At 40.7% G+C, this 22,946-nt stretch overlaps 1 protein-coding gene and 1 pseudogene across 1 annotated transcript in view; both read left to right on the plus strand.

The window, feature by feature from the left end:
* The first annotated feature begins 376 nt into the window (after nt 1–376).
* LOC121459680 lies at nt 377–1,129 on the plus strand (annotated as a pseudogene).
* Nucleotides 1,130–16,970: 15,841 nt separating this feature from the next.
* The window catches only part of Catsperd (cation channel sperm associated auxiliary subunit delta), a 49,696-nt gene continuing 43,720 nt past the window's right edge, over nt 16,971–22,946 (plus strand). Inside the window, exons 1-4 of the mRNA XM_041669490.1 lie at nt 16,971–17,000; nt 17,148–17,224; nt 18,274–18,346; nt 20,836–20,953. Of these exons, the coding sequence (XP_041525424.1) occupies nt 16,971–17,000; nt 17,148–17,224; nt 18,274–18,346; nt 20,836–20,953 (298 nt within the window). The remainder of the gene's footprint in view (nt 17,001–17,147; nt 17,225–18,273; nt 18,347–20,835; nt 20,954–22,946) is intronic.

Consider the following 22,946-nt stretch of genomic DNA (forward strand, 5'->3'; position numbering starts at 1 on the left):
ACAACTAAACTATACTAACTGCAGAAAGTAACCCAAAGGGTACTCAAAGAAATTAAATTTGGGGAAGTAGAAAAAAAATCAAGATTTCTTGAGTAAATTGGGAGCATGGGGACCATGGGAGAGGGTTGAAGGGGAGGGGAAAAAGAAGGGAGGGGAGCTGAGAAAAATGTATAGCTCAATAAAATCAATAAAAAGGAAATTAAATTTGGCAAATGAGTGTGTGAAGATGAACACAAAAAAAGAAATTCCACATTAGCTCAAAATTGAGTATAATAAAGGGTTATTTAGCTTCTTCTTCTGGAAAACACCAAATGGTGGGTGGTGCCCGTACAGCAGAGGGCCCGGAGGACCTGGGGGCCCAGGATTAGGAGGCTGTGGCGGCTTCCACGGAGGATTCGGCAGCGGTCTTAGGGGCCATGTTCGTGGGGGGCTTGCAGAGGTAAAGCTGAGAACAAGGAGTGGATTCCCGTCACCAAGCTGGGCCGCCTGGTTAAGGACATGAAAACCAAGTCCCTAGAGGAGATCTAGCTGTTCTCCCTGCCCATTAAGGAATCCGAGATCATTGACTTTTTCCTGGGAGCTTCCCTAAAGGATGAGGTTCTGAAGATCATGCCCGTGCAGAAGCAGACTAGGGCAGGCCAGCGGACCAGTTTCAAGGCTTTTGTTGCTATTGAGGACTATAATGGTCTTGGTGTCAAGTGCTCCAAGGAGGTAGCCACTGCCATCCAAGGGGCCATCATCTTGGCCAAGCTTTCCATTGTCCCTGTGTGGAGAGGCTACTGGAGGAACAAGATTGACAAGCCCCACACTGTTCCGTGCAAAGTGACAGGCCGCTGTGGTTCTGTGCTGGTGCGTCTCATCCCTGCCCCCAGAGGCACTGGCATAGTCTCCATTCCTGTGCCCAAGAAGCTACTGATGATGGCTGGTATTGATGACTGCTACACATCAGCCAGGGGCTGCACTGCCACCCTGGGCAACTTTGCCAAGGCCACCTTTGATGACCCCCGACCTCTGGAAAGAGACTGTGTTCACCAAGTCTCCTTATCAGGAATTCACTGACCATCTTGTGAAAACCCACACCAGAGTCTCCGTTCAGAGGACCCAGGCTCCAGCTGTGGCCACCACATAAGGGTTTTTATACAGGAAGTGAGTAGATTCACAGATTGCCATCCTCTGCACAAATGGGAACAGCAACCAAATCCGGCAGCCAGAAGAGAGAGCGTGCACAAGTCTTACAGCTGCATTTATAGTATATGAGAACACACTCATGTGATCTGGTATCTTAAAGGCTATTGGCTGAAGGAGTTTCCACAACATCTCCCCCTTTTGTCCAAATAAGAGAATTCTAAGCCTAATACAAAACTATATACAATAAGAACAAATATCAAGTATAAAAATTAGAATTACAACCAACATAAACAATATTAAGCAAGAAACATATGCTAAATGTTTCAATAGTTATCCAATCCTAAGGAGTCTAAGTCTTGTGTTATAAATAGCTTGGCTGAGTCATGAGATGAAAGTAACTACGACTATCTAGTCTTCAACCCCATCGAAGACCTGAGAAGGGAAATAATATTACCTGAGTAAATAGGAAGTGCAATCAAGCAAATTCCAAAATGTGGAGTAAATGACAGAGACAACTGCCTACCTGGGCAAGTGCAATCAAGCAAATTCCAAAATGTGGAGTAAATGACAGAGACAACTGCCTACCTGGGCAATCACCCAAAGTCTCAATTACAACATTGGAGCAACCAACTTCGGCTAAGGCCTAGAGTAACTGACAGACCATTTTCAGAGAATGGAAAATTTTTCAAAACTGTCTTACCCTGTCTTGGTAAGATTTGACAGTCTTTTTTCTTGTATCCTGCTTGGTACTGTGAATTTTGGAACAGGCATGAGCAGTTCCTTGCCCAAAGGCCAGTTTTGCCAAGAAGAAAACAAGCTCCAAGTGGAGTGTCTTTGGTGTTCAACATTCTCTTGGGAATAGATTGGTGCTGCCAGGAGCAATCATGTTTCATGTCAACAGAACCCTAAGTTATTTAAATGCCATATCTAACAGCTCTATGAAGTGGTTGAAGATTACCTGTCTATGTGGAATACAATCTCTATGTATCAAAAGAACCTGATTAGTCTAGCTATAAGTGTGAGAAACATGGATGATATTGACCTATAATTCTTAATAACTAGATAGCTTAAAGACTAAGATTTCATATTAGAATATTAAACAATCTTTAAACAATCTTGCAACAAATGAGGACAATGACCTCAAAATATAAACAATGCATAAATATCTTGATCAGAAGTACAAATGTATAGTGTAATATGATAAATATATCCAAAATTGTATCAATATACAAAATGTCTTAAGCAGAGGTAGAAACATGCATGCATACAATATGACAAAATAACTTTGTCTAGGTATACAAATATTGTAAATAGAAATAGGTACATATTCAATATGACAAATATTATTTGTTATAATTACTATTATTAGTGTGAGTAAGCTCACACTAATATACCTATTATCCCATCCAAATTTCCTTTTTTCTTATTTTTTTTTTTTACAAAGAGACCCCTGAGCCTATATAAATTCTACCCCAAGCAGAAGGAGACGGAGCACGAGCAAGGAACTCAGGACCACGAGGGGTGCACCCACACACTAAGACAATGGGGATGTGCTATTGGGATCTCACCAAGGCCAGCTGGCCTAGGTCTGAAAAAGCATGGGATAAATCCGGACTAGCTGAACATAGCGGACAATGAGGAATACTGAGAATTCAAGAACAATTGCAGTGGATTTTTGATCCTACTGCATGTACTGGCTTTGTGGGAGCCTAGGCAGTTTGAATGCTCACCTTACGAGACCTGGATATTGGTGGGCAGTCCTTGGGCTTCCCACAGGTCAGGGAACCCTGATTGCTCTTCGAGCAGATGAGGGGGGGGGGACTTGATCGGGGGAGGGGGAGGGAAATGGGAAGCGGTTGTGGGGACGAGGCAGAAATCCTTAATAAATAAATAAATTAAAAAAAAATTCTACCCCAGCCCCCAACCCTATACCAGTTATAATCAATCTCTAATTGATGTCCCTAACCCTGAGGACAAAGTTTGTTGGGACATGGGACTTCGTCTTCTAGAATTACTTCTACCTGTCAAGGGGACGATGTTTTTTCTATGGGATCCTGTGAAAGTAAAATGATGGTTATGTTCCAAGGTTACTGTCTGGTATAATTGCCAATAGTCTCTGAGTATTTGGTAGGGATTTTCTGAGGTTCCTATTTGAAGTTCTGGCCAGAACATTAGAAGAAAGTGTGCCATTTCAGCTAACCAAGTCGGAACCATCTTGGGCAGCTGGTACCCAAAATAGGTCTTAAAGTAGTGCTATCAGCATCATGACATCATATGAACCAGGTGGAGTCGTTGTCATGGGGCTCATCTTCTTCCTGGAAATTTTAAAAATTACTACAGGAAAATTTATGTTCATTGTAGAAAACATAAGTATTATTTATATAGACATATATTCAATGGAAAGTACGATGGAGACAAAAATAAACATGGAGAGAAGTAAAATATTTCCTAAATTCTTTTTTCTGTCTCATACCAGATGGCTCCTGACATGAGACAGAAATTTTCTTTTAACAACATGCTTGGATTTAGAGAAGGATAGCCACTGTCCAATTCCAAAGCCAGCTTTGATTTTTAAGTGAATTGTGATTATTATTCTACTGGGCAGCAGATATATATTCAGAGATTTTTTTCCCTGCAGATAACCTGTCCTCATAAGTCATAATTCTCTTTGGTGATCCTCTCTGGATAGTTATCTTATTCTCTTTAGGCACCCAAGCATCCAATGTCTATTGACTTTTTTTAAAAATATTTTATTTATTTATTAATTATACAATATTCTGTCTGTGTGTATGTCTGCAGGCCAGAAAAGGGCACCAGGCCCCATTACAGATGGTTGTGAGCCACCATGTGGTTGCTGGGAATTGAACTCAGGACCTTTGGAAGAGCAGGTAATGCTCTTAACCTCTCCAGCCCAAATGTTATTGGCGTCTATTGACTTTTTGAAGATGAGTATTTTCCTGCAAAGACAAAAACAGAACCCTGCCCCAACCCTTATGAGGTTTTCTTTCCACCTGTATGATTGTCACCATTGTGGGTGAGCTGTCATTTCTCTTTCTCAAGAGATTTCTCTCTTTCAAACTGAATCTTTATTACTTTTGTTGGTATCCATAATTTTCTTCTCCTGTGGAAACAAGAGCAAAACCCCTTCCCCAACCCAGTACATCTCGTGGCTTCCATTGTGAGGTCAGCACATCCTTGAAACACACTGGCTGATTTAATTAATTCATAAGTTTTTTTTTAATTATCCAATGTCTCTCTGCTGCCATTGTTCCTTTCTCATTAAGGTTAAGAAAATTCAAGGTTAATAAAACATTATGTAATCTATTTCTGGGGGTATTTTCCATCCCTTTCTTTTTGTTTATTATATCCTTTATACTTCAATTTGATCTTTCTACAACTGCTTGACTTGTAACATGCCTTATATTATAATAAGCAAAAACATGTTTCATTTTCTTAGATCCATATGCTGGGCTATTGTGTGTGTCTTTATTTGTGCAGGTATCCCCACGATGGCCTTAACTTCTAATAAATATGTGATTTCTGAACCACTCTTTTCTGAGCTCAAGGCAGTTTCCAATGGCAAACCTGAATAAGTGTCAATGGTGTGGTATACATATTTTAATTTTCCAAATATTATAAAGTGGAATACATCATCTGCCAGTTTTCATTCCTTTGAGTGCCTTTTGGATTACTCCTTGAAGATAACAGTATTTGGTTATAGAAAGAGCAAGTAGGACATCTTTTATAATCTCTTTAGCTTGTTGCCATGTAATAGAAAACTCTTTCTATAAACCTTTGCTATTAAGATGAGGTTTCTTATGAAATTCTGAGGTCTTCAGCACACTTCCCATCAATAATCACTCATTTCTGTATCACCTTGAGCTAGAGGTGGTAGACAGGTATGAGATCAGAAGTGTGTGATGTATATGAGACAAAGCCTATTCCTGATTATGTCTTGAACCTGAATGAATAATGAAGTCAATTCTGTATCATCTGGTATAAATTCAGTGGTTTCAATATGCAAGATAACTCTTTCTGCATATTATGAATCAGTAACTATATTAAGAGGTTCTTTAAAATCCCTTAGTACCATGAGAAAAGCATTTAGCTCTGCTTTTGGACAGAATTATAAGGGCTTTGTTCCACCGTACTTAATTCTTCTAATCTGTAATCTGCCTTTTCTGATTTATTTGCAACAGTATAAAATTTATGGGCTCCAGTTATTGGTACATCACATACAATTCAAGGAAGAATCCAAGTAGTTATCTTTATAAAGTGAATTCTACCACTTTTGCGATAATTGCTATTAATTCTTCCCAAAAAATTAGCACAAGCTCTTTGTCATGGTTCATCATCTTCCCATAATTTTTTAATTTCATCAGTAGTAAAAGGCACTATAATCTCTGCTGGGTCTATACCTGCTAGTTGATGAAGTTTCAATTTTACTTTTCAGAGACGTTTTCCACATAGGTTTTTAATTTTCTACTTGGTTTGTGTGGTAAGAAGATCCAATTTTAAGACAATATCTTCCCTCAACATTAAAATTCCTCTAGGCAAAATTCTGAAAGGCAATATGACTAGAACACAAGGAAGGTTTGGATTCAGCCTATCCATATGTGCCTCCTGTAAGTTCTCATCAATAACAATCAATTCTTTTTCTACTTCAGGTATTAATTTTCTGGGACTATTTAAGTCTTTGTCACCATCTCAGGTTTTGTTTAAATGAACTATTAGATCAAATGTTATCCCAACAGCCAGCTGTAGACGGGAAATATCTCCTCACAATCTTTCAATGTCATTAAGAGTCCACAGTCAGTCTCTCCTAATTTGTGTCTTTTTTGTGTTCTAATTTTCCATAAACCTATTTTGTAACCTAGGTAATTGACAGAATCACCTCATTGTAATTATTCAGGAGCAATTTGTAATCTCCATTTAGGTGAAACTTTCTTTAGTTCTTCAAACATTCTTTCTAAAGTATCTACATTTGAGTCAGATATCAAAATGTCATCTATGTAATGGTAAATTATAGACTTAGGAAATTGTTTATGTATTATTTCCAATGGCTGACTTACAAAGGATTGGCACAGGGTGGGGATATTGAGCATTCTCTGTGGGAGGACAGTCCATTGATATCTCCTAGTAGGCTGAGAATTATAAGTTGGCACTGTGAAGGCAAATTTTTCTGTCTTTTTCTTGAAAAGGTATAGTGAAGAAACAATATACCTTTTAAATCAATAACTGTAGGAGGCCATCCTTTTGGCAACAGAGAAGGCAGAGGAATTCCAGGTTGTAGAGGGCCCATAGGTTGAATTACCTTATTGACAGCTCTTAGATCTGTCACCATTTTCCATTTTCTAGATTTCTTTTAAACAACAAATACAGAAGAATTCCAAAGGTTGGTTGATTCTTCAATACAGTGAGCATCTAGTTGTTCTTGTACCAGCTATTCTAAAGCCTGCAGTTTGTCTTCTGTTAAAGGTCATAGCTCAACCCATATTGGTTTTTTCAATTAACTACTTTAAAAGTAGGATCATTAGTACCTCCAAATGTTTGCTAGTTGCTTTGTGTTCTTGTATAGCTTGAATGGCTGGTGACCTTTGTTTATATCTTATAATATCCTTACCAGTAACATGAGTTTTGGGGGCTGCAGAAATGTTTATCTGGGTATTCCATTGCTGCAGCAGGTCACGACCCCATAAATTCACTGCGAGATTAGCAACATATGGCCTTAGCCTCCCTCTCTGTCCTTCTGGCCCTAGGCATTCAACCCATCTTATGCTTTGTTTTACTTGAGATAGGGTTCCAATTACTATGAATTGAGCATCTGTCTCTTGAAGAGACCAATTCAGATACCAAGATTCTGGAGTAGTGATAGTCACATCTGCACCCGTGTCCAGTAATCCCTCAATTACAGTGTTATTTATACACACTCTTAGTTTTGGTCTTTGATCATTCATAGAAGTCTGCCAAAATATATGCTTCCTATTTCCTATTGAAATTTGATTTATCCTCCATGTTTATTCCATCGTCCAGAACAGTGTTTTTTTTTTTCAGTAAGCAATGGATTTTTTTTTTAATTTTACTGGTGAGACATGTCCTCTACAGTGACTGGGAATGGCTAGACTACATTTGACTTGGGGACTTGTGAGAGGGCCCGCAAAGAGTTTTCCAATGGTATTGGGTTGCCTTGTCTGTTTGTTGATCTACATTCATTGGTCCAAGGTCAGCCTTTGCCACATCTTCTACATAAACCAGAATGCTGGACCTTCTATTTTTGCCATTCCCAGAGGAGATATTATTTCTAGGAATTCCTAGTCTACAATCCCTTCTCAGATGTCCTATTCTACCACAATTTAAACATTTGGCATTTTGATGTCTCCTCACACCTTTGGGAATACTTCTCCCAACCAAGCCTCAGTATTATCGTCAAATGTCTCAATGTTCACTGTATGCAGGATTCATTCATCCATTTGTGCTGATCTAACCTTTAAAGACCCAAGTATCAAAAAAAAAAAAGACCCAAGTATCTTTTTGCATTCTAAGATGGCATTTTTAAAAGCCAGAGATTAAGAGTACTCGTATAGCTTTTGGGCCTGTTACTCCTATTTGTATAGCATTAGTTAATCTTTGTAAAAGTCACTAAAGGGTTCACTAATTGTCCCTGTTTAACCCTAATATATGATCCAATTCATTTTCCTGGTCTTGAATCCTGTCTCAAGCATTTAAGGCTGCTGTGTGGCACAGGGACAAGATGAGTTCATCGTAAATGCCCTTGCCAAGAACTTGATCTTGGGAAGTCTCCTTTTGCTTTTCCCTGTTGTTCTAAACTTTTTGCTTCTTCTTGCCAATAGTATTTCCACAGTAGTTGTAGCCCATCTTCTAGGACTGCTAAAACTAATTGAAGCCAAGCATGTGGGGTAGCCTTATTGCTGGAAACTCATTTCTTTACCATCTCCTTAACAAATGCTGAATGAAAGCTATAAGATACTAATACATGCCTAATTTCTTTTAGATCGTTCATACCTATATGTATCCATCTACCTTCTTTGGTTCCGTTTGGGCATTTAGAACTTGATGCTTTTCCAGAGGTGATTACAGGGTAGGAAGCTAAAACCATCTCTGACTCTGACATGTACTGGTGATGTTAAACCTTTTACCTTCTCTCCCTGCCCATCAGCTCCAATAATTTCCTCAATCATTTCAAATCGTTTTACTACTGTCTGAATCTCTTGGCCTGTATATATTTCTAGCCTCTGGTCCTCATTCTTCACATGTGATTCCAAGGTCTGAAGATTTCCTTTATGTTTTTTTATTTTTATTTTTTTTATTTTTTTATTTTTTTTGGTTTTTCGAGACAGGGTTTCTCTGTGGCTTTGGAGCCTGTACTGGAACTAGCTCTTGTAGACCAGGCTGGTCTCGAACTCACAGAGATCCGCCTGCCTCTGCCTCCCAAGTGCTGGGATTAAAGGCGTGCGCCACCACCGCCCGGCCCTTTATGTTTTTTTAAAGATTTAATTATTTATTATGTATACAACATTCTGCCTTGATGTATGCCCATATGCCAGAGGGGGGCGCCAGATCTCAGTACAGATGGTTGTGAGCCACCATGTGGTTGCTGGAAATTGAACTCCGGAACTTCGAAAGAGCAGCCAGTGCTCTTAACCTCTGCACCATCTCTCCACCCCTGAAGTTTTCCTTTACAGATAACATCTCATCCTTGGACATTATTTGAATAGCATGCAGATTGCCTTCCTGGAGAGATATTCTATCTGCTAACTTATCATAACTTTTAAACAGATTTTGATTGTCAAATCAACAGTATGAATTCTTTCAGATAATTTCTCAGTACAGTTTGACATGGATTAAATTTTGTCTGTCAAATTAATGTTATCCTTTTTTAATAGTAATAAGTTTTTCAGCTAACTTTTGATTTTCAATGGTATTAATCCTGTCATCAAGCTATTCATTATTAGTCTGTAAGACTGTATCATTTCTGAAAGTCCCTGATTCTTAGCTCTATTATCAAACCATTTTCTTAAGCATATAATATGAAAACTAAAACTAAGTCCCAATATCCAATAAATGGATGTATTAGAAAACCATATAAGCCTTGTAGAATACCATCCATAGTATAAGCAAAATGTTATTAACTTCCTAAATGGTGATGTATAACTTTCAAATTCCTTTTTTAAAAACATTTTAAAAGATTTATTTATTTAACACAATACCCATCAAAATTCCAGCAAAATTCTTCAAAGACCTCAAAAGAATGGTACTCAACTTCATATGGAAAAGCAAAACACCTAGGATAGCCAAAACAATCCTGTACAATAAAAGAACTTCTGGAGGAATCACATTACCTGACTTCAGACTCTACTACAGAGCTACAGTACTGAAAACAGCCTGGTACTGGCATATAAACAGACAGGAGGACCAATGGAACCAAACAGAAGACTCGGGTATCAATCCACACATCTTTGAACACCTGATTTTTGACAAAGGAGCAAAAACATATAAAATGAAAAAAAGAAAACATATTTAACAAGTGCTTCTGGCATAACTGAATATCAACATGTAGAAGAATGAAAATAGACCCATATCTATCACCATGTACAAAACTCAAGTCCAAATAGATCAAAGACCTCAACATAAAGCCGGCCACACTGAACCTTATAGAAGGGAAAGTGGGAAGTACACTTGAACAAATTGGCACAGGGAACTACTTCCTAAATAGAACCTCAGCAGCACAGACACTAGGAGAAACAATTAATAAATGGGACCTCCTGAAACTGAAAAGCTTCTGTAAAGCAAAGGACACGGTCAACAAGACAAAATGACAACCTACAGAATGGGAAAAGATCTTCACTAACCCCACATCAGACAGAGGTCTGATCTCCAAAATATGCTCAAGAAATTGGACACCAAAAGATCACATAATCCAATAAAAACAAATGGAGTACAGACCTAAACAGAGAACTCTCAACAGAGGAATCTAAAATGGCTGAAAGACACTTAAGGAAATGTTCAACATCCTTAGTCATCAGAGAAGTGCAAATCAAAACAACTCTGAGATTCCATCTTACACCTGTAAGAATGGCCAAGATCAAAAACACTGATGACAACTTATGCTGGAGACGTTGTGGGGAAAAGGGAACACTTCCGCATTGCTGGTGGGAGTGCAAGCTGGTTACAGCCCCTTTGGATGTCAGTGTGGCAATTTCTCAGAAAATTTGGAAACAACCTTCCTCAAGACCCAGTAATACCACTTTTGGGTATATTATTTAAAGGATGCTCAATCGTGCCACAAGGACATGTGCTCAACTATGTTCATCGCAGCTTTGTTTGTCATAGCCAGAACCTGGAAACAACCTAAACTTCCCTCGACTGAAGAATGGATAAGGAAAACGTGGTACATTTACACAATGGAGTACCACACATCACAAAAAAATAATGACAGCTTGAATTTTACAGGAAACTGGATGGAGCTAGAAAACATTATTTTGAGTGAGGTAACCCAGACACAGAAAGACAATTTTCACATGTACTCACTCATAGGTGGTTTTTAAACATAAAGCAAAGAAAGCCAGCCTACAAACCACAATCCCAGAGAACCTAGACAACAATGAGGACACTAAGAGAGACATACATAGATCTAATCTACATGGGAAGTAGAAAAAGACAAGATCTCTTGAGTAAATTTGGAGCATGGGGATCTTGGGGGAAGATTGCATGGGGGAGGGGAGAGACAGGGAGAGGAGCAGAAAAAAATGTAGAGCTCAATAAATATCAATAAAAATGTATAAAAAAGATTTATTTATTATGTATACAGTGTTCTGTCTGTATGTTTGCAGGCCCAAAGACGGCACTAGATCTCATTATAGACGGTTGTGAGCCACCATGTGGTTGCTGGAAATTTTAACTCAGGACCTCAGGAAGAGCAGTCAGTGCTCTTAACCTCTGAGCCATTTTTCCTGCCCCTCAAATTTCTTTTCTTTTCTTTCTTTCTCTCTTCCTTCCTTCTTTTCTTCCTTCCTTCCTTTTTTCCTTTCTTCCTTCCTTTCTTTCTTTCTTCCTTCCTTCCTTCCTTTCTTTCTTCCTTTCTTTCTTTCTTTCTTTCTTCCTTTCTTCCTTCCTTTCTTTCTTTCTTCCTTCCTTCCTTTTTTCCTTTCTTCCTTCCTTTCTTCCTTCCTTCCTTTCTTTCTTCCTTCCTTCCTTCCTTTCTTTCTTTATTCCTTCCTTTCTTCCTTCCTTTCTTTCTTTCTTCCTTCCTTCCTTCCTTTCTTCCTTCCTTTCTTCCTTTCTTTCTTTCTTTCTTTCTTCCTTCCTTCCTTTTTTCCTTTCTTTCTTCCTTCCTTTCTTCCTTTCTTTCTTTCTTTCTTTCTTCCTTCCTTCCTTTTTTCCTTTCTTTCTTTCTTTCTTTCTTTCTCTCTTCCTTTCTCTTATTAACTTACCTCTGTTACCAGTTTTTGGTAAATTGTTGTAGGTGTAATCCTTATGGGCCCGCGGGTGCCACAGCTGCTTCCAGGGTGCAGTGAGACGCAGCCTGCTGAAGAACAGTCCTGTGCCACTTTGGTTCTGCATGTTGGTGCCTGGTTAAATACTGAAAAATATGCTTTGCTTTTTTTGCTTAAGAGCAATTAAATCAATTTCATGCACAGAGAGAGTTTTGGATCACAGAGCCCAGAACTCGAAAACCAGGAGCTGCGCATGCACTGCACAAGTTGCTGTCTGTCAGGGAAGGGGGGCATCAGGGGTTATGTATTTAGAGATGACTCACAAATCACAGTCCTCTGCAGGAACTGAATCCAGCATCCGGAAGAGAGACCATGCTCAAGCTTTATGTCTACATTTATAGTATAAGAGGCCATGCCCAAGAGGGCTGGTATCTTAAATGCTATTCACTGAAGACTTTCCCACAGGAGTGTGTTTCATTTTGCAGAATTTGGGAAATTAAAATATGTACAACATAACATAGATACATATTCAGGATTTCCATGGACACCTGCTCTGAGTTCTGAAAAGATTTTGTAGTCTCAGTTTGTTAGAAGTTATGGCCATTTTGGGTATACCTGTACAAATTAAGACTAACAATACTCAAGCATATTTCTCTAGTAAAATGAAACATTTTTTAATATCACAACATAAAGCATATTTCAGGTATACCACACAATCCTACAGGGCAAGCACTTATAGGAAGATCAAATCGAACTCTAAAAGATATTATTAATAAACAGAAAGGGAGGAGGCGGCGCTGGTGCACACCTTTAATCCCAGCACTTGGGAGGCAGAGGCAGGTGGATCTCAGTGAGTTTGAGGCCAACCTGGTCTACAAAGCAATTTCCAGGACAGCCAGGACTGTTATGCAGAGAAGCCCTGTCTTGAAAGACCAAAAAGGAAAAATAAATAAACAGGAGGGGTAATAAAGATACATGAAAAATAGAATGTACAATGCTTTATTAACTTTAAATTTTCTAAACGCTAATGAGAAAAAATGACAGCTGTGGAGAGACATTGAATAATAGAAAAAAAGAGCTGAATTAAACCAGCCTGTATGACCTCAGAATGGAAACCAGGGTACGTGTTATTTTGAGGAAGAGGTTTTGCTTTTGTTTCCACAGGAGAAGAAAAGCTATGAATACCATCAAAATTGATGAAGACTAGATTCAAACAGGAGAGACTTCGTGATTAGAAGAGGTGATAGTTCATCAAGCAATGTGACCATTCAGTTTAAACCAACTTAAAAAACTAACAAATGCTTTTCATTTGATCAGATATAACCTGCCAAAAAAGACTCTCCAAAGTTAGGGTTGGAGGAGGGTTTTATTTTTGTCTTCCAGGAGAATGAAGGCACATAGCTAAGGAATCTGAAGATCACTGGACAAATGAGACACCTGAATAAAAAGAACAAATCATCCTGAGAAAATGTCCCAAGACAAAGCATAAATTGGCTTTTTGGTATATCACATTTCCAACAGGATAAAATTTTATAAATCCTCCCAAATGTTTGTTTCTGCTGTTTCCTAAAGACATACAATACAAATGGCCTTTTTGTTGTCCCAGTTCAATTAAAAATTAATGCTGCCTTTGGAGTTGGAGAATGACTCTTGCCTTCTCTAAGCCCAGGCATACTTGTTAAAGGAAAATCGAAAATCTCTGTCTCATGTCAGAAGGACCACCTGATATGGGACCCAAGAAAAAACAAAATTAAGGGACTATTGCCACTAATCTCATTATTCTTTGGTTTTCACTCTTTAAAACATTTTAAAAGATTTGTTTATTTATTTATTTATGTGTGTTTGTATGCAGTGTTCTGCCTAACTGCCAAAAGAGGGCACCATATCAAATTATAGATTGTTGTTACTATGTGGTTGTTGGAAATTGACTCAGGACCTCTGGAAGATCAGTCAGTGCTCTTAACCTCTGAGCTATCTCTTCAACCGAAAACATTTTTTTAAGGTATAAATTTTATCTCAAAATTTATATGTATATATATAGTTATATATATAGTTATATATAATTATATATATAGTTTTATATATATAGTTATATATATATATATAACTTTTGGCATGATATTAATGGTCAATAGAACACTAATTCTAGAAGGTGGCTCCATCTAGCTTCTTGTACATGATTTTGGGTGTCTCTATCAGGTAACTAAGAATTAAGTTTTTGTACTCTAGATTATATAACGAATTATGATAATTTAACCTCTTCAAGATCTGCTGCATATACATGTAAAATGTTTTAAGTTTTCTGCAGTGCACCATGGCCATGCCTAACGGTGACCTTTGAAGTCTCCAGAAGGAGGATGGGGCCCTGTGATGCTGAATCCCCTGGACCATGGTAAAGTCAGTACGCTGACAACAACACCCAAAGTTGGGCTGTGGGCTACAAACTGCTCGGGAGAATCAACCCCATACAACAGGAAATAATTTTAAGAACACAATGCCCTCATTCCCAAGAGGTGGGGTGAGGTTTTGGTAGTTCGGTGGGTTATAAATATTTGTCATCATTTAGGGAGGTTGGATATAAGTTTTCATTGGTAATGATCAGGAAAAATGTAGAAATAATGAAATTATATTCAGGAATCTTGTTCTGAAATGAAAAAGAAGGGATATAAAAATGATAGGATAAAAGGGTATATTATTGAATATACTTTTAAACTAAAAAAGCAACCACTAACCTGAAATATTTAACATTGGTAATGATTTTTATATATATTGATCAAATTTGAGATTTTTTATACTAGATATATGTTTTTCTCTTAAGAATTTTGTATATTGATACAAATTTAAGGTTATTTTTGTTAAAACATACTGTACATACTGTATATACTTAAATGAGTTTCTATTCATTTAAGGTATTGTACCTAGACAGCTCATTTTATAATGTAATGTAAATTTCTAGTCATTGAAATTTATTCTACAAACTATTTAGGATAATAAGAAATGCATGTTAGCAGTTAGTTTCCTATTACAATCAAACTTGTCATGTGAGATATGTTTTCAAGGTCAGACAGATGTATTTTAGATAGACAGGTAGTCTTCAAGCACTTCAGATATCTGCAGAATATTGCATTTAAGATGTTTTGATAATATAAGTGTTTTCTTTTATGACAGTGAGACATGTCTGCTCCTAGTAATACCAATGAATCTACCTCAGTGAAGGTGATGGGCATCAAAAAAAAAAAAAAAACAACTCCATGTGGAGTTTACTTCCTTTGTGGCAAAAGTTAGCCACTGGGCAAGAAACTGCCCTTGCCTCGACTGCTGACAGTGTGCTGTCCTAATTGGATAAGCAGGACACAAAAGAATGTTACTGCTGAACTTTGCCAAGACAAAGCAGGACAGTACATCAAAAATCCTGCTTCACAGAAAACTCTGTCAAATATTCTAGGCTTGTAAGCCAAAGATGGATACATCAATGTCACAGAGAAACCTTGGGTGGCTGTCCAGGCGGTCAGCTCTGTCGGTCATTTCTTAGTTTTGGAAATTGTGTGCTCTGCACTTGCTGTTTACTCAGGTAATATTATTTCCTTCTCAGGTCTTTGATGCTGTTGAAGACTAGATAACTAAAATTTTCCTTGTTAAAAAAAGTCAGAAAAGAAACTCACAAAAGAGGTGTGAATTGTATAAAGTCGAGAGACATAAAATGATAGTTCTGGATTGGTAATCCAAGTTAGGATAGAAAGTGAATTAATAATTACACTTTGGACTCACCAAGATAGGATAAAAATGGAGTATTTTCTCTGTATTTGTCAAATGCAAAGTACTGAACATTGTTAATGTAGTTCTTGCCTGTATGTATCTATATATAGTTATTGTACTTATTGAATATAGTTTTTCTATGTTAGTTAAAGCCTTCACTTTTTATTTAGACATAAAGGGGAAAATGTTATGTGATATTTTCATTGTGTTCTGACAAATAAAGCTTGCTTGGAGTCAGAGAGTGGAGCTAGCCACTAGCTAACCATAGAGGTCTCTGGGTTCATATAGAGAAGAGAGACAGGAATTGATAAGGTGGGGCTGAGACAGGATCTTGGTCCTTTTGGTTTCAGACCTTTTGGATGGAGTCACAGAAGACGTAGGAAGTCATTGGTGGCCACTCTAATGCTCTCTGATCCTTCAGGGTTTTACCCCCGATATCTGACTCCTGGTTTTTTTTTTTTTAATATTTATTTATTTATTTATTTATTTATTTATTATGTATACAATATTCTGTCTGTGTGCATGTCTGCAGGCCAGAAGAGGGCACCAGACCTCATTACAGATGGTTGTGAGCCACCATGTGGTTGCTGGGAATTGAACTCAGGACCTTTGGAAGAGCAGGCAATGCTCTTAACCACTGAGCCATCTCTCCAGCCCCCCTGACTCCTGGTTTTTATTAATGAGATTAATTAGATTTACTCTTCATGTGTGTGTCTGTGTATGTGTGTCTGTGTATGTATGTGGCTATGTGTGTTTCTCTATGTGTCAGTGTGTATGTGTGTGTCTCTGTGTGTGTATGTTCTGTGGGGGTGGGGGTGTCTATGTGTCTGTGTATGTGAGTGTGTCTGTTATGTGTCTGCGGGTGTGGGTGTGTCTCAGCCTGTATATGTGTTTGTCTGTGTGTGTGTCTGTGTATGTGTCTGTGGGTGTGTCTCTGTGTGTGTATGTGTCTGAGGGTGTTAGTGTGTCTATGTGTCTGTGTGTCTGTGTATGTCTGTGTGTGTTTCTCTGTGTGTGTGTGTTTGTATATGTGCATGTATGTGAAGTCAGAAGAAAACTTGCAGGTGTCATTTCTCTTCACCCGGACAAACTCAGGTTTCCTCCTTTGCCGCAAGCTCCTTCATGTAGTGTGCCATCTCACTGACCCAGTCTTTGTGTGAGCCCTGGAGTCTCTGGATTCTCCTGTCTCTGCCTCCCACCTGTGTGGTAGGCATCGGTTGACTGAGCCACAGCATGGTAGGCATCGGTTGACTGAGCCACAGCACCCTGGCAGCTGCCACACTGCTCAGGGGACTGTGCAGGAGTTGGCTGAAGCACTCCTAGAACTCTCGGAGATTACATACTGTGCAGTATGTCCAGGGGCGGCATGGTGGGAGAGGCCACGATGGCTCAGCAGTTAGCGCTCTGACTGCTCTTACAGAGGACCCAGGTTTAGTTCCCAGCACCCACACAGCTGGGGACCTGACACTCCATGTTGGCCACTTTGGGCACTGCATACAGGCGGAGTTCAGTGAGATACAGCCAAAACACCCACGCAAGAAAACTATTTAAAAATAGAATAAATGAGATGTCAGAGCATGATGGTTTCTATGTCTTGATCCCTCTAGGCAGCGCACGGTGAGGACCGGAAGGATGTTCGGTTCCAGTCCACCACCTGATGGGGTAGGTGGTTCCTCGCATATCCCTGTTCCCTGTGGCTGTGTAACAGGTGTTCCTGGTGTTAGTTTTTCCTTCTCTTGACCTAGGTGGCCCAGGCTGAGGTCCTGAGCTCTGGGCCTCCTCCTGACTGACAGGTCTGTGTGTCTGCAGGTCATACTATCCTATGCCTTTCTCAACACAAACGTGCTCAGAAACTTCTGCAATAGTAACATTGCCCTGTACCTCGGGTAAGTTGCTTCCCTGCCTACTTTCCCCTTCTCTGCCCCCTTCTGCCCCTCTCCCTCTCCCTGCCCTTCCCCCACTTTCCCCTGTCTCTCATTTTTCAAAACCCAACCAACTCTGGCCCAAATTGTTAGTCTGTGGCCCACAGAGTATCCTAGCTGGGCTGGATATGGATATAGGAAGACCTGAACACAGTCAAAATCTTGCCACTCAGGGGACAATATGCCAAGCCCGTGGCTTCCACCAGTCACAGGCTTAAACATTTTTAAATTACATTGATTTATTTGTGTACTTATTGTGTATTTATTGAGTGTACATAGCACCTATGTAAAGATCAGAGGCCAATTTGTGGGAGTCGCTTCTCTCTTTCCATACTGTTAGTTCTGGAAATAAAACTTGGGTGGTCAGGCTTGGTGGCAAGCATGTTAACCACCCTGCCCCATCTTACTACTCTGGGCTTTGTTTTGTTTCTTCAAGACCGGGTTTCTCTGTGTAGCCCTGGCTGTCCTACAACTCACTCTGCAGACCAGTCTGGCCTCGAACTCACAGAGATCTGCGTGCCTCTGCCTCCCGAATTCTGGGACTAAACGCATGCGGCACCTCACCCAGCACCATGTTCTTTTTTTGTAGACAGACTCTGATTTGGTTTCCCAGGAATCCCTCAAGCCTGCAGCACCCACAGGCCTCAGCCTCCAGAGTGCCAGAGTGGATTGCAGGGTGCACCACCACTGCTGGTCACTGGTTGTTAACATGTTTATTTCTTTGTTTATCTGTTTGCTAGTTTTTCGGGACTGGATCTCATGTGGCCCAGGCTAGCCTGAAACTCTTGATCCTCTGGCCTAGTCTCCAAAGAGCTAAGACAGCAGGCAGTGCAATGCCACACCTGCCTTGTCTCATTGGTGGCTATTGTGTCTCTATGCAATTGGAAAAAAAAATTAGGCAGACACAGTAAAACATTATTCTGGGAGACCCTGGGGTGGCAGGGAACATGGAAGGAGATGGTTTTAGGCTTGTCCAGCCTGAGAAGCTGACTCTACCTTTTTGTTGGTCATAGGACGACAATTTTCATAACCATGGACAACTTTGAGAGCAGCCTCCCGCCACTTGCCATTCCAGGGCATTTAACGGTAAACAATTCCCCAGCTGTGCCAGTGACGGCAGACACTTCCCCAGCTGTGCCAGTGACAGCAGACACTTCCCCAGCTGTACCAGTGACAGCAGACACTTCCCCAGCTGTGACAGTGACGGCAGACACTTCCCCAGCTGTACCAGTGACGGCAGACACTTCCCCAGCTGTGACAATGATGGCAGACACTTCCCCAGCTGTGCCAGTGACAGCAGACACTTCCCCAGCTGTACCAGTGACGGCAGACACTTCCCCAGCTGTGCCAGTGACGGCAGACACTTCCCCAGCTGTGACAATGATGGCAGACACTTCCCCAGCTGTGCCAGTGACGGCAGACACTTCCCCAGCTGTACCAGTGACGGCAGACACTTCCCCAGCTGTGCCAGTGATGGCAGACACTTCCCCTACTGTGCCAGTGACGGCAGACACTTCCCCAGCTGTGACGGTGATGGCAGACACTTCCCCAGCTGTACCAGTGACGGCAGACACTTCCCCAGCTGTGACAGTGACAGCAGACACTTCCCCAGCTGTACCAGTGACGGCAGACACTTCCCCAGCTGTGCCAGTGACGGCAGACACTTCCCCAGCTGTGACAATGATGGCAGACAATTCCCCAGCTGTGCCAGTGACGGCAGACACTTCCCCAGCTGTGACGGTGATGGCAGACACTTCCCCAGCTGTACCAGTGACGGCAGACTTTTCCCCAGCTGTGCCAGTGACAGCAGACACTTCCCCAGCTGTGACAGTGACCGCAGACACTTCCCCAGCTGTGACAGTGACGGTAGACTCTTCCCCAGCTGTGACAATGATGGCATACTCTTCCCCAGCTGTGACAATGGCGGTTGACTCTTATCCAGTTGTGACTCCAAAGGAATTGGACTCAGAGGTAACTGTGAGTTTTAGGTCTGTCAGCTGCTAGGCCTTTACAGGACACCCTCTGAGATGTTGAGTCACAGGAAGCCAGAAGAGGGGCTTTCATTCCATCATTTCATTCTACCCTTCCCTCCTCTCCCCTCTCCTTCCCTACCCTCCTCTTCCCCCTCCTCTACCTCACCTCCTCTCCACTGCCTTCCCTTCCCCTTCCCTTCTCTTTTCCTCTTCTTTCCCCACTTCCCCTTCTCTCCCCTCTCCTACTCTCCCCTTCCCTTTTCTTCCCCCTCTTTCCCCACCTGCTCTCCTCTCCCCTCTCCTTCTTCCCTTCCCCCTGTCTCCTTTTCTTTCCCTTATTTTTCTCTCATCCTTGTAGTTTTCAACCTTCCTCCTTTTCTGTTCTCCTTCCCTTAAAAATGTTTATTTCAGATTTTGTTTATTTTTCTTTTATGCATATGGTGTTTTGTCTGCATGTCTGTCTGTGCACTACGTGCATGTCTTGTCTTCAAGGAGACCCGGAGTGTACACTGCATCCCCTGGAACTGGAGTAAAAGGTGGTTGTGAACCTCTGTGGGTGCTCGGAACCCAATCTCTGCCACCTGCAGAAGTGGCTTGTGCTCATGACCACTGAGTCTCTCTGCAGTCTCTCAGGGGAGTTCCTGCTGAGAGAAAAGGAGGCACACAGGTTGGCAGAGCCCAGCTTTGCTTTCCTAACTCAGCATCTGGCCAGTTGCAGATCCAGTTCCCAGTGAGGAAGAAACAAGTGAGTTACTGACTGAGGAGACGGCTCTGTGAGCAAGTGAGGCCATGTCTGCAAACCCCCAGAGTCCACAGAGAAGTGTGGACTGCAAACCACCAGTCTACGGAGAAGTGTCATCTGCAAACCCCCAGAGTCCACAGAGAAGTGTGGTCTGCAAACCACCAGAATCCACAGAGAAGTGTGGTCTGCAAACCACCAGAGTCCATGCAGAAGTGTGGTCTTCAAACCACTAAAGTCCATGGAGAAGCGTGGTCTGCAAACCACCAGAGTCCATGGAGAAGCATGGTCTGCAAACCACCAGAGTCCACGGAGAAGTGTGGTGTACAGAGGACGTGGTGAAGTGTGGTGTGCAAAGGTACACCAGAGTATGCAGAGGCAGAGAGAGGATGGGACCTGGAGCTCTGAGCACCAGCCAAACAGAGAACTCCAGGTTCAGTGAGACCTGACCTCGGAATAGGAGATCAGAGGAAACTTGGTGGTTAGAGCATTGGGCTCAATCCCCAGCATCCACAGGTGGCTCACACCACCGCTACTCCAGCTCCAGGGGTCTGACACCCTCTTCTGGCCTCTGATATGCCCAAAGGCACGTGCCAGATACACATAAATGCAAATAGAGAACCTTTTTAAAAGTTGAATTTGTACCAGGCAGTGGTGGTGCACACTTTTAATCCCAGCACTTGGGAGGCAGAGGCAGGTGGATCTCTAAGATCAAGGCCAGCCTGGTCTACAGAGCGAGTTCCAGGACAGCCTGGGCTACACAGAGAAACCCTGTCTCGCAAAACCAAACCAAAACAAAACAAATGTAGAATTTGCTTTGTGTGTGAGTAACTCCATGTCACAGTGTCTGTCTTTATTCTTAGACGGGATTGCCATCGGTTACAAGCGCATTCTTTGCTCCTGGTTCAATCCTACTGTTCGTGGTGAATAGGAAAGTCTTCATTTACAATTACCGCACGGACAGCTGGAGTGATACTAACGGTTAGTGGTCCCCCATGCATGAAGCATGTCCCCCGCCCCCTACAGCTCCATGTGATGTCCCTGTTCCTTTTCTGAACTTGGTCTGGTTTTGTTTTGTTACCGAGTATGTGGTCAATTTTTGTGAAGGTTCCATGAGGTGCTGAGAAGAAGGTATATTCTTTTCTGTTTGGATGGAATACTCTATAGATGTCTGTTAAGTCCATTTGAGTCATAACATCTGTTAGTCCTCTTATTTCTCTGTTCATTTTTTGTCTGCTTGACCTGTCCAGTGGTGAGAGGGGAGTGTTGAAGTCTCCCACTATTAGTGTGTAGGGTTGAATGTATGATTTAAGCTTTAGAAGTGTTTCTTTGACATATGAGGGTGCCCTTGTATTTGGGGCATAGATGTTCAGTATTGAAATTTCCTCTTGATGGATTTTTCCTGTGACTAATATGAAGTGTCCTTCTTTGTCTCTTTTGACAGATTTTAGCTTGAAGTCTATTTTGTTAGATATTAGGATAGCTAAACCTGCTCGTTTCTTAGGTTCATTTGATTGGCATATTTTTTTCCCAGCCTTTTACTCTGAGACGATGTCTGTCTTTGAGGTTGAGATGCGTTTCTTGTATGCAGAAGAGGGATGGATTCTGTTTTCGTATCTAATCTGTTAGCCTGTGCCTTTTTATGGGTGAGTTGAGTCCATTTACATTAAGGGATGTTAATGACCAGTGGTTGCTGTCTCCTGTTAATTTAGTTTTCATCGTTGGTGATGTTAATTTGTGCATTTTTTCTTCTTTGGGATTTGCTGTAATGAGATCATCAATTGTGTGTGTATTTGTTGGTGTAGTCATCTTCCTTTGGTTGGACTTTTCCTTCTAGTATTTTGTGTAGGGCTGGGTTTGTGGTTAGGTATTGGTGATATCTAGATTTGTCATGGAATATCTTGATTTGTCCTTCTATGGTGATCAACAGTTTTGCTGGTTATCGTAGGCTGGGCTGGCAGCTGTGGTCTCTTAATGTCTGCATAATGCTTGACCATGACCTTCTGTGTTTCATTGTCTCCACTGAGAATTCAGGTGTAATTCTGATAGGTCTATCTTTATTTGTTACTTGGCCTTCTTCCTTTGCAGCTCTTAATATTCTTTCTTTACTCTGTATGTTTAGTGTTTTGATTATTATGTGGTGAGAGGACTTTTTTTGGGTCCAGTCTGTTTGGTGTTCTGTAAGTTTCTTGTATCTTCATAGGCATATCTTTCTTTAGGTAGGGAAAGTTTTCTTCTGTGATTTTGTTAAATAAATTTTCTGTGTTTTTGAGTTGAACTTTTTTCTTCTCCTCTTCTATACCTATTATTCCAAGATTTGGCTTTTTTATGGTGTCCCATATTTCATGGATATTTTGGGTTAAGCTTTTGTTAGATTTAATGTTTTCCTTAACTGATGAGTCTATTTCCTCTATTGTATCTTCAGCGCTTGAGATTCTCTCTTCCATCTCTTGTATTTTGTTGTTCATGTTGCATTTGTGGTTCCTGATCTTTTTCTCATGATTTTTGTTTCTATAATTCCTTCGGCTTATGTGTTCTTTATTGTTTCTATCTCAGTTTTCAAGTCCTGAATAGTTTCTTTTATATGTTTGAGTTCTTTTTCTTGGTTTTCTTTAAGTGATTTGCATATATCTTTCAGTTTTTGTTTATTTTTTCCTCCATTTCTTTAAGGTAATTTCTCATTTCATCTTTAAGAATTTCAAACATTCTCTTGAGTTTATTTTTTAGATCATTTTCTTCTGGTTCATCCATATTTGGTTGTTCAGGTCTTGCTATTGTAGGGTCTTTAGGTTTTACTGGTATTGTGTTTTTCTTTGTGGTGTAGCATGTGATGTTACCTTTTCTACTCATCTTTTCCTCTAATAGGTGTGGTTGGGGCTGACTGAGAGTCTGTTGAATAATCTTCTAGGTGCCAGTGAATCCAAAGCTGAATTGTTCCTCGTGGTACAGTCAGTGCCACAGTTCTAGTTACTCC

This window comes from Microtus oregoni, unplaced genomic scaffold, assembly GCF_018167655.1.
Source record: "Microtus oregoni isolate MIOR12 unplaced genomic scaffold, Mior012 000019F_ref0000042, whole genome shotgun sequence".
In the NCBI taxonomy this organism is placed as follows: domain Eukaryota; kingdom Metazoa; phylum Chordata; class Mammalia; order Rodentia; family Cricetidae; genus Microtus; species Microtus oregoni.